The sequence below is a fragment of the Theobroma cacao genome, chromosome 3 (genome assembly GCF_053813885.1).
Source record: "Theobroma cacao isolate CCN51 chromosome 3, ASM5381388v1, whole genome shotgun sequence".
Taxonomy (NCBI): domain Eukaryota; kingdom Viridiplantae; phylum Streptophyta; class Magnoliopsida; order Malvales; family Malvaceae; genus Theobroma; species Theobroma cacao.
The window spans coordinates 32,795,863-32,809,853 of record NC_142641.1 but is presented as its reverse complement, the minus strand read 5'-3'; the positions used below and the strand labels follow the sequence as shown (position 1 = coordinate 32,809,853).

The window sequence follows — 13,991 nt, the reverse complement described above, 5'->3', positions numbered from 1 at the left end:
TCTTATAAAAAAATTTTGAAAAAATTTTCATACTTAAAATCAAATTAAGATGAATAACATACATGTGTTGGAATAAAATAATATAAATAATTTAAATATTTTTTTAGTTATAATAATACAAAATTTTAAAATTTATTTGATTTAATTTTTAACTTCAGCTAAACTCAAATTAGCGAAATACATTAATTTAGTTTTTTCTTTTAAAATAATGAAGAGTGGAGATATGGATTTAGCGATAATTATAAAAATAATTTTTCATTTTGACTTGCTTAATTTGAGATTTACAAACCTCTTATTACAATTATAAAATCTAAATTACTCCACCTTTTTAATTTTTTATTTATTTTTTATGTTTTTATTTTATTTAATATTTTGGATTATATTTTTTAAATTGAAAATTCCTGAATTGAAGGTTACATTTATAATTGATAGAGTTCAAGATAATCGTAAATATTTATATAATTTTATTTTGTATTTATAAATTTTTTGTAAATTTAAATTAATAATTTAAATTTAATAAAATTCGATTGTGGTAGTTGAAGTTAAATAAAATCATTTTATAAGAGATTTTGAGTAAATTTAAATAAAAGGTAAATTGGGTAAAGATTGAATAATTTTAAAAGAATAGGTATTTATAAATTGTGAAAATTGTAACTAAATCAACCTATTTTGTTAATTTGAGTTCAACTAAAGTTGAAATTAAATCAAACAAATTTCAAATTTTTTATATTATTATAAATAAAATTAAAAAATAATTTAATTTTTTTATATTATTTTATTCTAACATAATGTAAGTTATTTATCTAAATTTGACTTTAGGTATAAAAATTTTTTATAAAAGGAGAATTTAAACTTAATTTTTGCAAAAAAAATAAATTAAAGTATATATTTTAGAATCAAATAATCAAGTAAAAAAATATTTATATATATATTTTTAACACCATAAATTTTTTACACTTAAATATTTAGATTATTAATAAATATATCTATCATCTACTTAGATGATTTGTATTTTTCAAATATTTTTTTCAATTTAATCTCTTAACATCTCAATTTTGTTTAAATAATCCATATACTATATATTGTTGTTCAATTTAATCCTTATGACATTACACAAAAAAAATTAAAAATTTTTTATCTGTCACGGACATTGACATGTCAACATGTCAACGCCACATTAGCATTGTTATGTCATCATTTTAGTACCACGTCATCAAAATGTGTCACGTTAACGCTGATGTTATCTTTTTAACAGTAAAATTAGATGCTATTAAAAGGAATGACTAAATTGAAGCAATTCTTAAAATCAATTGATTAAATTACTTTAATTTTAAGTACAAGAATTAAATTAAATAAAATGCAAAAGTAGAAAGACTTAATAGGTATTTTGACAAAAAATATTTAATTAAAAAATGTAATATTTTTTATTTTTCGGATAACTTATTGAATGAAAGCATTGTTTTTAACTTTTTTGTTTTTTGTGTTTAATAATATGATTTGGTATGAAGTTAATAAATATGAGTTTTTTTCTATTTAATAACTATATTTTTGGAATTAAAAAGTAGGAAAAATACATCTTTGTGGTTAACCCAACATATAATCACTAATTTAACCTAATCAGATTGTGCGCACAACACAGCAAGCAAATCAACTTTTAGGAGAGCCAGTGGGTCTGATTCAGGCTTCTCGTCACTAAACACCTTGGCAATCTTCTTAATAGGAACCAAAGTCAAACATGAGGCAACCTTTGTACCCTTTCTCTGCACCGCTAACCCCTTTTTAGTTATACATGTCCATGCAAAAGCCAACGGTCGAGTTAATTGAACGTTTAAACTGTAACAATTTGAAGAGGGTTAAGAGGTTCAGGACTAAAAGGAAACTCTATTAGAATTTAAAAGGGGAAAGGCCAATGATTCATTTTTCTCTTGCGATGTAAATAAATTTTTTTATATTTTTTTATTTAAATTTAGAAAAAAAATTTCGAATCTTACCCGTTTTAAAATTGTTAGAGCTCTATGCAAATAAAACAACATTAACCACAATTATAAAAGAGAGAGAATTAAATACAAAGATAAACAAGGTATCTTCTCTTTTATTTGCTCCTAATCTTATTAGAAAAAACACATGGATTGAAGCTTAATGTTGATCAAACAATAGAGATAAAAAATCTTAGTCTTAATTTTGTTATTGTGACATAAAGACATAAGGATTGAATCTGTCGAGGAAATTTACCCAATGTGATAAAAATAACAACTGTCGTTCCCCCACCTTTCCTACGTCCTCCTGTGTTAACCAAAATGGATGTACCAAAATGCATTTTAATAAACTAGCGTAGAGGATGTACCAAAATGGAAAGACCAAACTGGTACAAGTATCAAAACGACAAAACCAGAAGCCAACACAACCCAACCGATATATAAATACAGTACAAACGCCAAAATTCCACGCAAAACTCAACCAATCCAACGCGGTTTTTCCTGAAAAACATAAACCCGATATGCGGGCTCTTCCAAGCCGGCGACCTTGGTGACTCATCCATTTCTGACCCATCTGTTTAATCTCTTTTTTTTTTCTTTTTCCTTTTTCTTTTTTGTTGTTGAGTTTTAGGGAAAAAGAGGGAAAAAAAGAAGGGGAAAGAAAGAAGAATTTAGAAAGAGAGAAAGATGGGATGTTGTGAAAGTAAAGGCGCGGATTCCAAAGCTAACAGGATTGCCCGGTGGCGATCAACTGGCATTGTTGCTTTACGCGACGCCAAATTGAAGGTAAGCCCTTTTCTTTTTTAATCTGTCTGGGATTTTCTTTCTTTTTCTTTTATATACAATTTGAGTATTTGGGGAAGGAAATTGACATTTTAGATGATGATGGTTTCTGGGTTTTGCTTCATTTGTTTGTCTCATTATTATTTTAGAAGTTTTAAGAGTCCTCATGTTGCTTATGACAGGCTAATTCTTCTCCAATTCGATGCAATTTCTTATGTTTGTTTTTAGCTTTATGTTAGTATTGCATAAACGTCTACTGTTTATGTGTACAAAGGCTACTCTCATTTTATTTTCTTGACTTACGGGATTGAGTATTAATCCACAAACTGTTGCAATCATTTTGTTATTGGGTTACGTATCGTTATTGCTCTTTTCACCTTTATAGTTGTTGTTTTTGTTACTTTTATCGTTGTTTGGATACTAAAGTAAATAATATTTCTGAAAAATTAAAATTAAGAAATGTAACTTTTTTAAGTGAAATGCATGTTCTTACTTTTATGTATACAACCAGGTTAACGTTGGTACTGTATTTTAGTCATTTTTTCATTTTTAATTAATTATGGTTTTTCTTTTTTAGCAATTTTTGCTTTATTGCAACTCTTTGAAAGCCAATAGAATAAAGCAAATAGCCAAAGCAACAATAACTGGAGTTAACCTAACCTGTATGCGTTTCTTTGGTGTGAATTACAAATTAATAGATAAATTAATTTGTTATTGCAAATTTTATGCCATATTGGTTGAGAAACATGGTAGTTCAAATGACTTAGAATGGGGATTATTGCATTTATTCCTTGTGTATATGCTGATGCGCGCTTTGAATTGAGCAGACATTTCCTGATGAAGTTCTTGATCTGGATAGATCTGTTCGAACTCTTGATTTAACACACAATAAATTAGGTATGGCCGTTTCTGCTTGTGAGACACATGAAACAGAAGAAACATCCTTTCTTAGTAGATTGAGCAGAAGTTAGTCAAATATGATTTCCTATTTTTCTAAGTAAAGAAAACAAATATCATTTCTTTTAAATCTCTTAACCTAGCTCAATGAAGCCTTAATTTTCTTAGTTATTGTTCTTAGTCTGGTTTATCCTTCCATGCAGTTGAAATTCCAATGGAAATCAGCAAACTAGTCAACATGCATCGTCTGGTAAGAAATATGTGCATGTTGTTTAGAATATGTTTTATTTTCTAATTGTTGGTGGACCCTTTTATCTGTTTCTTGTTCAATTTAGTAACAAAAGGAGAAAAGACTGATAGAAAGGGAAGTATCTCACTTTCACATTTTGGTTACTGTTTGCATTGATTACTTTTTGGGGCACTGGAATAATGTCTTGTTATCTTCGACAAATACATTCTTTTGGAATATTTTTTGTCTAACATGAGCATTTGAATGTCCATGTTAGCATATTGGTTTGATTAGATGGATGAAGAGACTGCATTTCTTTTCCTAAAATCAGGGTATATAACACTTAGCTACCTTTTAAAGTAGCTCTCTCTCTTTTGTCCCCGCCAGATCTTAAGCACCAATCTTATTGAGCGACTACCAATTAATCTGGGGAAGCTTCAGTCTCTGAAAGTTATGATACTTGATGGGAACCAAATTACTTCTTTGCCTGATGAAGGTAATATCCTTTTCTAAATAAGTAAGAAAATTTTATATCTACACATTCTTTTGCCCCCATTATTTGCAGATTTGCTTCATGGCAATGCCTGCAAACGTCATGGGGCAATTATTTTGTTTCACTGGCTTCTAACTGCATTTCTTCTGTCCAGTGGGCCAGCTGGTAAGACTTGAGCGGTTGTCGATCTATGGAAATATGTTAACATCCTTGCCTGAGACTATTGGCAGCTTGCGTAATGTAAGTGACTCCACTTAGTGAACAATGAACTTGATGGAACTGTTCATTACCCCCTTTGGTTTAACAAATATTTGCATGTTTGCCTGGTTTAAGCACCGGTAATAATGCTAATGAACTACAATCAATTTATCTTGAGATCAGCCGACTTGATCTTACTTTGATTTTATGAATAGATTAATGATAGTGTTAATGAAGAAAAAGAGTACTAAGATCAGTGGGGATATGATAATGTTTAGAAATTTGCTGATAATTCCTGGATCTAATTTATGTTGTTTGGAAATGCAGTTGTCCCTTCTTAATGTGTCTAATAACAAGTTAAAGTATCTTCCTGAATCAGTTGGGAGCTGCTTTTCTTTGGAAGAACTGCAAGCAAATGGTATGTTTATCAATGCATATTTACCATTTCTCACTCTTTTGCCACAAAACTGCTTGTTCTTTTTAAAAGAATAACCGTCGAATGTTTTTTTGAATGCAATCTCTCAGGATGTCAGTATGTTATCTGTGTGTTTGATTGTCTAAATTGCCTTAGTGAGATTTAGTAACTCACTTTGATGAAAGTAGCAGAAATATTAAAATTTTATAAACTATTAAATATTAATATCTTCTGTGTCTGATTTGCATTTTATGAATTTAAATTTTTTTATACGATTTAATGTTACTTATTCTTTGTCCAAGTTGTTGTGTCTTATGTTTTCTTCTTTGCCCTTGTAAAGTAAATTATCTCTACCTAATTATTTTTTCCATTAGCAAGAGCTATTAGTAACAGCATTTGTATATCTCCAAGAAACTTTCACAAGATGAAAATTTGAGAGCAATAGTCTTGGATGAGATTCATCTGCCAATTTACGAACACCAAGGCTCCTTGTGTGTGTAATTCAATAGTCCTTGTCTGTTGGCTGATCTTTCTCTTTTCTATCCCTTCTTATATTTTGATTGGTTGCCTTTTAATGATGATTTGTCTTAGTTTAGTAGCATCATAATTTTGGAAATCTTATTGCATGTTTATTGAAAAATGCTTCATGTTTTAGTTGAGATATTTTTATGAGCAATATGAGATCAGGCCTTGTTCATCCTGAGTTATGTCGCATATAACATAGATTGACAAAAACAAAATGCTTATGCTGTGAAGGTGTCTAGTTGTTTGCGGATTAGGTTGTCGTTTAATTGATAGGAGTGGAAAGGGTTCTTGACTCTGTCTGCACTCCAAATTTTACATAGATTTCTGAATAATGACTACAGTAGTTGTGGTGCTATACTTTCATGCATTATAATCCTATTTTTACAACTCTCAGCTTCATGATTTGTCTGACTTTGCAGATAATCTTATTGAAGAACTTCCCGCATCTGTTTGCAATCTCATTCACCTAAAGTCACTTTGCTTAAACAATAACAACGTCAGCGAGGTAGTTACTACATAGTTCATGTCATTTCTAACTTCTTCCTCCTGCACAATAACATTGGTAGATTTGTTATTATCCTTGTATTAGTTGTGTTGGTTACAATAGGATCAGCAACCACTATACTTCTTGCTATTGGATTTTCTGTCTCCTCTGACATTTTTCCAGAAATGTCAATGTCTCCTAATTATGGTCTTAATTGGGGAGCTTTCAAACAAGCCTTGAAGTTTTGGTTATTTGGTGTATACTCTTGTACAAGATTAACAATTGGAAATAATTGATGAAATGGATTAATGTGGCTGGATACAAAGATTTGAGCAGATTAGTAGGTTTAATATTTGTTGCAACTTCCTGATCACAATCTGATTGAACTAATCTTGAATATTTGATAGAAGAGAATTAACACGTTTATTGTACCATCTGAAGTTCTTAAATATGGCATTATGCAAGATGCTTATAAATAAGATGCCCAAAAGTTCAAGTGCAAATTGGTGATAACCATTATTGCAGGATTGCTTGTATGCAGTTTTTTAGGATTGGAGAGCTTGACAACTGGCTCTTGTTGTTTGTGGTTTCTCAACCTTATGCATTTAAAAATTTGAAAGCAGAAGGTATTCCAGTTGGCATGATTTAGAATGTACAAAGCATTGTGCAACTTTTGTTCTCCTGCTGTTTGTGCAAGGGTCTCTGGACATGGAGGTTCATGCAATGACATCTTGTGCAATCAATTATAAGAAATGTGGGAGCAGGAGTTACTAAAAAGGGATTAAGTGGACTTGCCTTATTAATATAAAGCATGGACTTCCCCCAAACAATTGTACAAATAAAAGAAGAAATAAAGCATCAATATCCATATGTGGTGGAAAACAAGATTTAGCCAATGTCTTTTGGCTGCACAGAACTTCCTATGCGAATGCAGCTTAATTTAACTTGTACACAGCAATTGATACAATTTCACTTTAGAATGAATATGTTCTAAAATAGTAGGCTGTGTATTTTTGTTTAATAAATATTTTCAAGGACAATTTTTGTAGCTTGCTTTCTATTTATACTGTGATATCTCTTGGTTACAGATACCTTCTAATTTATTGAAAGACTGCAAAACTCTCCAGAATATCTCACTGCATGGCAATCCTATTTCTATGGATCAGTTTCAGCAAGTAAGTATCTCCATGATTCACTACTGCTAGATGCAGTTGATAATTTTCCAGAAAAAGTACTAAAGTTAGGTATGCTTTAACAAATATATATATTTAGATGGATGGATTCCAAGAATTTGAAGCAAGGAGGAAGAAGAAGTTTGACAAGCAAATTGACTCTAATGTGATGATCAGTTCCAAAGGCCTTGATGAGGGTGTTGATCTATAACCCTGTGGCATTCACAATTCTGGTAAGATTGAGTCATATAATTATCCAAAAAAAAAAAAAAAAAAAGATTGAGTCATACAGCAGACTTTTGATAGTGTCCTACACTTCTTTTACTTTTGAAACATCTATTAAGGTTATTGCACACATCTGGACAAATATATTTCAGAACTAGCAAAATTTTTTGTTCTTAACTGAAGCATGTGCTATCATTTCAACATTATTATGATGATACTCGATATGATGCTATTTATCTCCTCAATTTTTAAGTTAGAGGTTTTTTAAATTACCTAGTTAATATTTCTTGCTATTTATGCTGTTATTGGATAAGTAACTTACAGGATGGGATGTTTAAGGCTCAATGCTGTATGAATTAATTTAGCTACAACTGCAGTTTTTATAGCTTTTGAAATTTAAGACTACAAGTTGCATATTGGTAATGGAAAAACTTAAATAGAGCTGATTGGCTGCCTAAAATACTTTGTGCTGAAACAAATTGATACTTTGTAAAGGGACTAGGATACATGCAAGGCAAAACCAGGTCTGCACCTTTGGCAGGAGTATCATTCAGATGTGATACCCTATGGCATCTTTGCAAATTTTGGGTCTAATTAAGTGATACTGTGTATTGCATGCCTTGTCTATTCCAACAATTGATTGATGATTTAATTCAACCATTATTTCTTCTGAACAGAATGGAGAAGGTTTTGATGGGTTGAGACCAACCAGGAATAGGTGTCATATCCTGACGGCCTCATACGTCAAATAGCTTGGGTTGCAGTTTGGGATGGATGATGTTGGTATTTATGAGTCCTCTTTAACAAGACAAACAAGGTGTATACTTAGAGAATTGGGTTGGTTTCTGTGTAAATGATAGCTCTTTTTGTAGTTTTATATGCTCGAAATTTGCAGAGTTGTATATGAAACAACTGCTTGCTTCTCTTGTTAAAGAATGATTCCTTGAATTGTTTTTCTTTGTGAATTACAACTTGCAGCATTTTCATCTTGGATTCTTATACTGCAGGAGTGGTACATGTGACATGTTTCATTTTCCTAATTTTCCCCAGCATTCTTGCATTTCACGTTAAAATGCCCTTTTCCCAAAGAGGTGTTGCCTAAATTTGATTGCCTTTATATTTGTCCTCCCATCCCTGAATTTGTCTATCAACTTAATTGAAATGAGCTGTTCTGTTAGTGTAGCAAAAGTAAATCCACCTTGTTCCATAAATGCCGTCTTAGATTAAATGTAAAGAAATTTGACCTTAATAATTTTAAACATTTAATTGAGTTTAAATTGAACATATATATATATATATATATATATTTATATTTATAATTACTAACTTTTTTTTTTCACGGATCTTACATAAATAACAAATCGAATGCGTCTTTAGTTTATAAGTAAAATTTTTTTTCACAAAATAGACATGTTTTTTAAATTAAAAATATTAACTTATGACAAGTGATATTAAAGTTTGAGATTGATTTGAAATCTTTTTTAAAAGATATGAAGGAGTCGAGATAGGCTAGATTAAGGTGGGTAGCTCTAATCTAGCTATGAGTGGATGTTGAATAATTGAATGAGGTAAAATGTCACTAATCTTGTATGAATAAAAGATAAAATGAGTTTTCATTTAAAAAAAAAAAGAGACAAAATGAGTAATTGAGTTTATAAATAACTATATTTCTCTATTTATAAGTTTTGAGTTTATAAATAACGATATTGTTTTATTTAATAGACATGCGTTTTGAATTGAAAAAATAGACTCATAATATATTAATGAACTTAAATTAACTAAAAAAATTAATTAAGGGCCACTTTAATAAAAAAAGAGAAAAATAACAAAATTATATTTGGCCATTATTTAAAATAATACTCAAAAGAATAAAAGAGGCAAAAAAATGGAAAGTCAAAATTTTGAAAGTAGTAGGTGTCAAAATTTTCCTCCTTTCCCTCCATATACATGCCACGTGTAACTCACCCATAGGCCAGTCCATCAAAATCGCGGTCCGCCAAACGCTTATAAACCCCATACAATGATCCTACATATACGCCTTTTCTATTCCCCTTAATCCGAGTGGCAGTCCCCGTAATTATCAACAGATACGTGTCCTTTTTTCAGGCTATTTCCATTTTCGGATATTTCTGTTACAAAAAAAAGGTAACCCTTGCTTTTACTTTTTTACGTAATTGACGATTCCCCAATTTCGATCTCGTTCATTTCTCGATCGATTTGATCTCGATTTTGTCTTTTTATTATAAGTTCAAGCTCAGATTTGATTAATTTTTGTCATTCTCTATCGATCTATTCTGCTTTTATTCTTTGCCGGTTCTTAGATCTGTTTCTAAGGTTAGGGTTCTTTTTTTTTTTCTCTAAGTTATCGATCTGTAAATTCCGATTTAAGATTCGTTATGTCCTTTTGTGGGTTAGATTTTTCTGGATCTGGATTCTTTCTGATTTCAAATTAGTTTTAAAAAGATCGTTTTTTTAGGGTTATTTGATTTCTAGGTTTCTATTCGTAATAGATTGTCTGATCTATAGATCTGTGAGGTGTTTGAATTAAATTTGTTGGGAATAGGCGCTTTTGTTCGTGAATAAGCTTCAATTTTGTAGATTCCTTTGACAAATTTAAGATCTAGGGTTAGGTTTTATTCAAATTGGGGCTTTTTTTTTTTTCGTTCAATTAAGGTGGGGGAAAGTCAAGTCGCATATAATACCGTAATCCTAACCCTTGATTGCTTGTTAATTAAGACATAATTTCCAAATTGTGATCCGATCGATCATTTGAAGGAAGACCTTTTTTCTGAGGTATTAGAATAAATGTTTTTGGTTAATTTCCAAATTATAATCTTCTTAATTGTAAATTTTGAATAAAAAATTAGTAATTTTTTTTTTAAACGAGAACAGTCATTTTGCCACCCCAAAATATAATATTGCTAAAAGGATACCCCAAATTACTGACGCCACTCCCACATAATAATAGTATTAAATAAGAATAATTGAATAAGTAACAATTAATTATAAATATAATAGAAAACTACTAATAACAGTGACATCAAAAAAACTTTTCAACTTTTTCCTACATTGATACATGAGCATGTGAGCTTTTTGATGATCTGTAGTGTTGTGTCATTTATATTATTAAAGTAAAAACTTATGGCATGACCATTTTAGCTTAGGTGCTTATGTTTCTGTAGTATTTTGGATTATTAGTTTGTGTGTGCATGTGTAACATGTCATTTTTGGATGTCTAATGTGGCATTGGAAAGTGTGTTATTTGATTATGACATTTATTTACTATATTGAACTCTAATGTAGTTTATGTCATATTATTTCTGATGTCTTAAGTAGATTTTTGGGATATGATTTAGCAGGCGGGAATGTATCCAAGTGAATTTTGTTGGTTGTGTAAAAATATTGGTGATTTTGTCCTTTAGTACTACTCACTGACTTGTCATATAAAGCTTATTTATAGTGAGCATGATCTGATTCCCTGCCCCCTCCTCCAGTGTTCATTTCCCTTTATAAACTGGCATAATATGACTTCTATAGCTTATTCTATCTATTGGAAAAAGTTTTATCTTTTGTTGTTTGTTGTCGTTGTGGCTGTTGTTGCAGTTGTTGTCATTGTCATCATCGTCAATTATCCGTCTTTGGTTTTGTTGCTTCCCTGCTGCAACTTACAGTAGAGTTATTTTGCCAACAATTATTTTGCTTTGCTATTCTCTTATCAGTTTCAACTTTGTAATGCAGTTTAACATGGTACATAAGCGGCCTTTTGTGGAGGAGGATACATTTGAGGTTTCAAACAAGCAATCAAGACAAGCAGAATGTAGTAATAAACTGGTTTTATCTTCAGAATCTTTTTTACCTGAAGATGATTCCCTGATTTCTAATGCTTCAGGTACAGAACTTCTAGCCTGTGATAAAATACATGTGGGACTCTTAGGCTGGGATTTAGGCATGTTAATTTGACATTTCCTATTTTGGCTATCCTGTCTATCGTAACTAATGATGTAAATAGTCATTGAGCCCAATATTAAACAGGTCGCCATCCTTTGAATCCTGATCCAGGATCTCACTTGAATGAATGATTTTTGCATCTAATATATTCAGATTGGATTATTCAATCATGTGTGTCGGTTCTTTATGCGATTTAATTATGTCAAGGCACTGATTTAATATGCCTGGGTCAAATTCATTCTCCGAGTTACTCTTGAGTCTATTTTCATGTGCCTTTTGAGTTTTTACCAGTTGGGAAGAGTGCTTGTTTAAATAACACGAAAGTATTAGATGATTCAGTTGGAAATATGTCAATTTGTTTCCCCTTTTGTAATTCTTTTCGATTATTTCTTACTGCGTTGTAATTTGTAATCGGTAAAGGTGAGGACAGATTCATAAATGCTAATACCGAGTGTGATGAAAAGCTTGCGAATGCCATTGATACTAAACACCCAGGAAACGCTGAGGACTTTGAAGCCAATGTTCCTAGCTGCATTGCCATCTCTTCCTTGGGCACCTGTTGTACTGGTGAAGAAGACTCATGGCCAGAAGAACCACTTCACATACCTTCATTCGCAGAATGTTTTCACCCTGAACGCCAAGTAAGGACATCAGCCCGTTGGGATGATATCTATTCTATACTTTTGGAATGCCCTCCACGGAAACAAGTTCTTGCTGGACCCAATTACCAAGCAGATATTCCAGAATGGGACTCACAGGTTGCCAGGAATACTTCTAATGATACAGATGCATCTGAAACTGCTGCTGACAGATATGAGAATAAACTGATGGGAACTTGTATCATTCCAATGCCTGCATTCGAATCTTCTGCATATGATGACAAAGTTGGAAGTGGCAGATCTGATTGCAGTTGTGAGGACAAGGATTCTATCAGGTGTGTCAGGCAGCACATTATGGAAGCAAGAGAGGAACTTAGAAAATCTCTTGGGCATGAGAAATTTGTGGAGCTTGGTTTCTGTGACATGGGTGAACTAGTGACAATGAAATGGAGTGAGGAGGAGGAACAGCTATTCCACAAAGTTGTATTCTCTAATCCAGCATCCTTGGGGAGGAATTTCTGGGACAGCCTCGTGTCTGTTTTCCCTTACCGAACCAAAGAGGATATTGTCAGTTATTACTTCAATGTATTTATGCTGCGGAAAAGGTCTGAGCAGAACAGGTGTGAATCAATGAGTATTGATAGTGATAATGATGAGTGGCAGGGGACTGATGATTCTGGCAACAATGAAGTTGGGTTCTCAGATGAAGATGAGGAATCTGTCATTGAATCACCTATATGTCAAGAAGATTTTGATAATCATCGGAGCCAGGAAGCTGGCTTGTGTGTTTTTGATGAGGATATTGCAGATGAAACTTGTGACAATCACAGTATAGATTTAGGTAGTCGTGGAGATGCTACCAAAGTTTCAGAAACTTATTCTGAAAAGTTGTTTAGCAGCTGTGGTTCTGATCCCACAGCTCAGCTGCACGGGAAAACTCTCAAGGATACACAAGGAGAACAAGAGGAACGAGAAGTCCAGGATGATTCATGCACATCTTCTGATACAGGGGCTGCATCACATGAAACACCGGTGAATGCTGACAATGCTGATCAGTGGCAAGGTAACTTAAATGGGTTAAACAATGGAGGTAGCCATGGATATGTTTTGGAACCATGTGATACTAAAGTTTGGGATGCTGGATATCCAACTTGCCAAAAAAATAAAATCGACTTCTTGCCCACATGTAGTATGATTGAAGAGGTTTTTGGGGATGGATCATGATATATTACAGAGCAATAGATGGAAAAAGCTTTGAGCAGTTTTGTTGTCATTATATTGTAGTGATGGTGGTATGAAAAGCGCCTGCCATCTGAGATTTACAATCTTGATAAATCATAGGAAACTTCCCTCCGCAGATTGAATTCTTATCAATGAATAGAAGAGTTCAATTTTCCTTGTACATTCACATATGATAGAAACCTCCCTTCATTGTAATATAGAGAATTTTAGAAGGTGATTAGTTTTCATTTTTTGGGGGCACTTTTAATGCAATGCTATCTGCCACCTTTCATAGAAGGTCATGAAGAGTTCTCTCCCATCGGATGAGATGATTTTCGGAATATAAATACACGGCTTACAAGGATCTGGTATCTTTCCCTCCACTGCAGAATTTTGTTTCTGGTTTTTCTTCAAGGAAGTAAAATGGTTGCCTTTATTTGAATGCATATCAGTTAACTTGTTTGATGATATTCCTCTTACTGGTTCCTTAAGCCCAAGTTATATTTTGGACATCATCACCCCATTCTCTAACTGTAAGATGCTGCTGGGGTGACGCTGCAAAGCAATATCTCAAAAAAATAATGGTGAAGAAACAAGCTTTAGGCAGTCAAAAAGATCACTATCCACTGAATTCGAATGGCACCCTTTATAATCTGCAGAAACAGTATGTCAGATTGGAATATATTCTATCTTTAGCAACTCCAATGCGCTTTACTTTCTGTTTTTTCTGTCATTTTCTTTAGATTTCAAGGATCTCTTTCAAAACCAACCACTTGTTCTCATGCTTACAGATAGATAGACTGAGGCTTTCGTCATTATAACTATG

At 32.2% G+C, this 13,991-nt stretch overlaps 2 protein-coding genes across 4 annotated transcripts; both read left to right on the top strand.

The window, feature by feature from the left end:
* Positions 1-2,367: 2,367 nt before the first annotated feature.
* LOC18604790 (Leucine-rich repeat (LRR) family protein) lies at positions 2,368-8,383 on the top strand. The gene is made up of 10 exons (XM_007037442.3): positions 2,368-2,762; positions 3,587-3,656; positions 3,860-3,906; positions 4,273-4,381; positions 4,533-4,618; positions 4,904-4,994; positions 5,936-6,021; positions 7,089-7,175; positions 7,273-7,405; positions 8,075-8,383. Exons 1-9 carry the CDS (start codon positions 2,664-2,666, stop codon positions 7,381-7,383), a joined length of 786 nt encoding a protein of 261 aa, XP_007037504.1. The 5' UTR covers positions 2,368-2,663; the 3' UTR covers positions 7,384-7,405; positions 8,075-8,383.
* A 1,054-nt stretch (positions 8,384-9,437) lies between these two features.
* Positions 9,438-13,529, top strand: LOC18604789 (uncharacterized). Of its 3 annotated transcripts, none has more exons than XM_018118197.2 (3): positions 9,438-9,542; positions 11,136-11,286; positions 11,766-13,529. In XM_018118197.2, exons 2-3 carry the CDS (start codon positions 11,142-11,144, stop codon positions 13,166-13,168), a joined length of 1,548 nt encoding a protein of 515 aa, XP_017973686.1. In that variant the 5' UTR covers positions 9,438-9,542; positions 11,136-11,141; the 3' UTR covers positions 13,169-13,529. The 3 variants fall into 3 exon arrangements, with proteins under 3 accessions (XP_017973686.1, XP_088660933.1, XP_088660932.1); XM_088804807.1 differs by lacking the exon at positions 9,438-9,542 and adding an exon at positions 9,556-9,731; XM_088804806.1 differs by lacking the exon at positions 9,438-9,542 and adding an exon at positions 9,556-10,190.
* Positions 13,530-13,991: the final 462 nt, after the last annotated feature.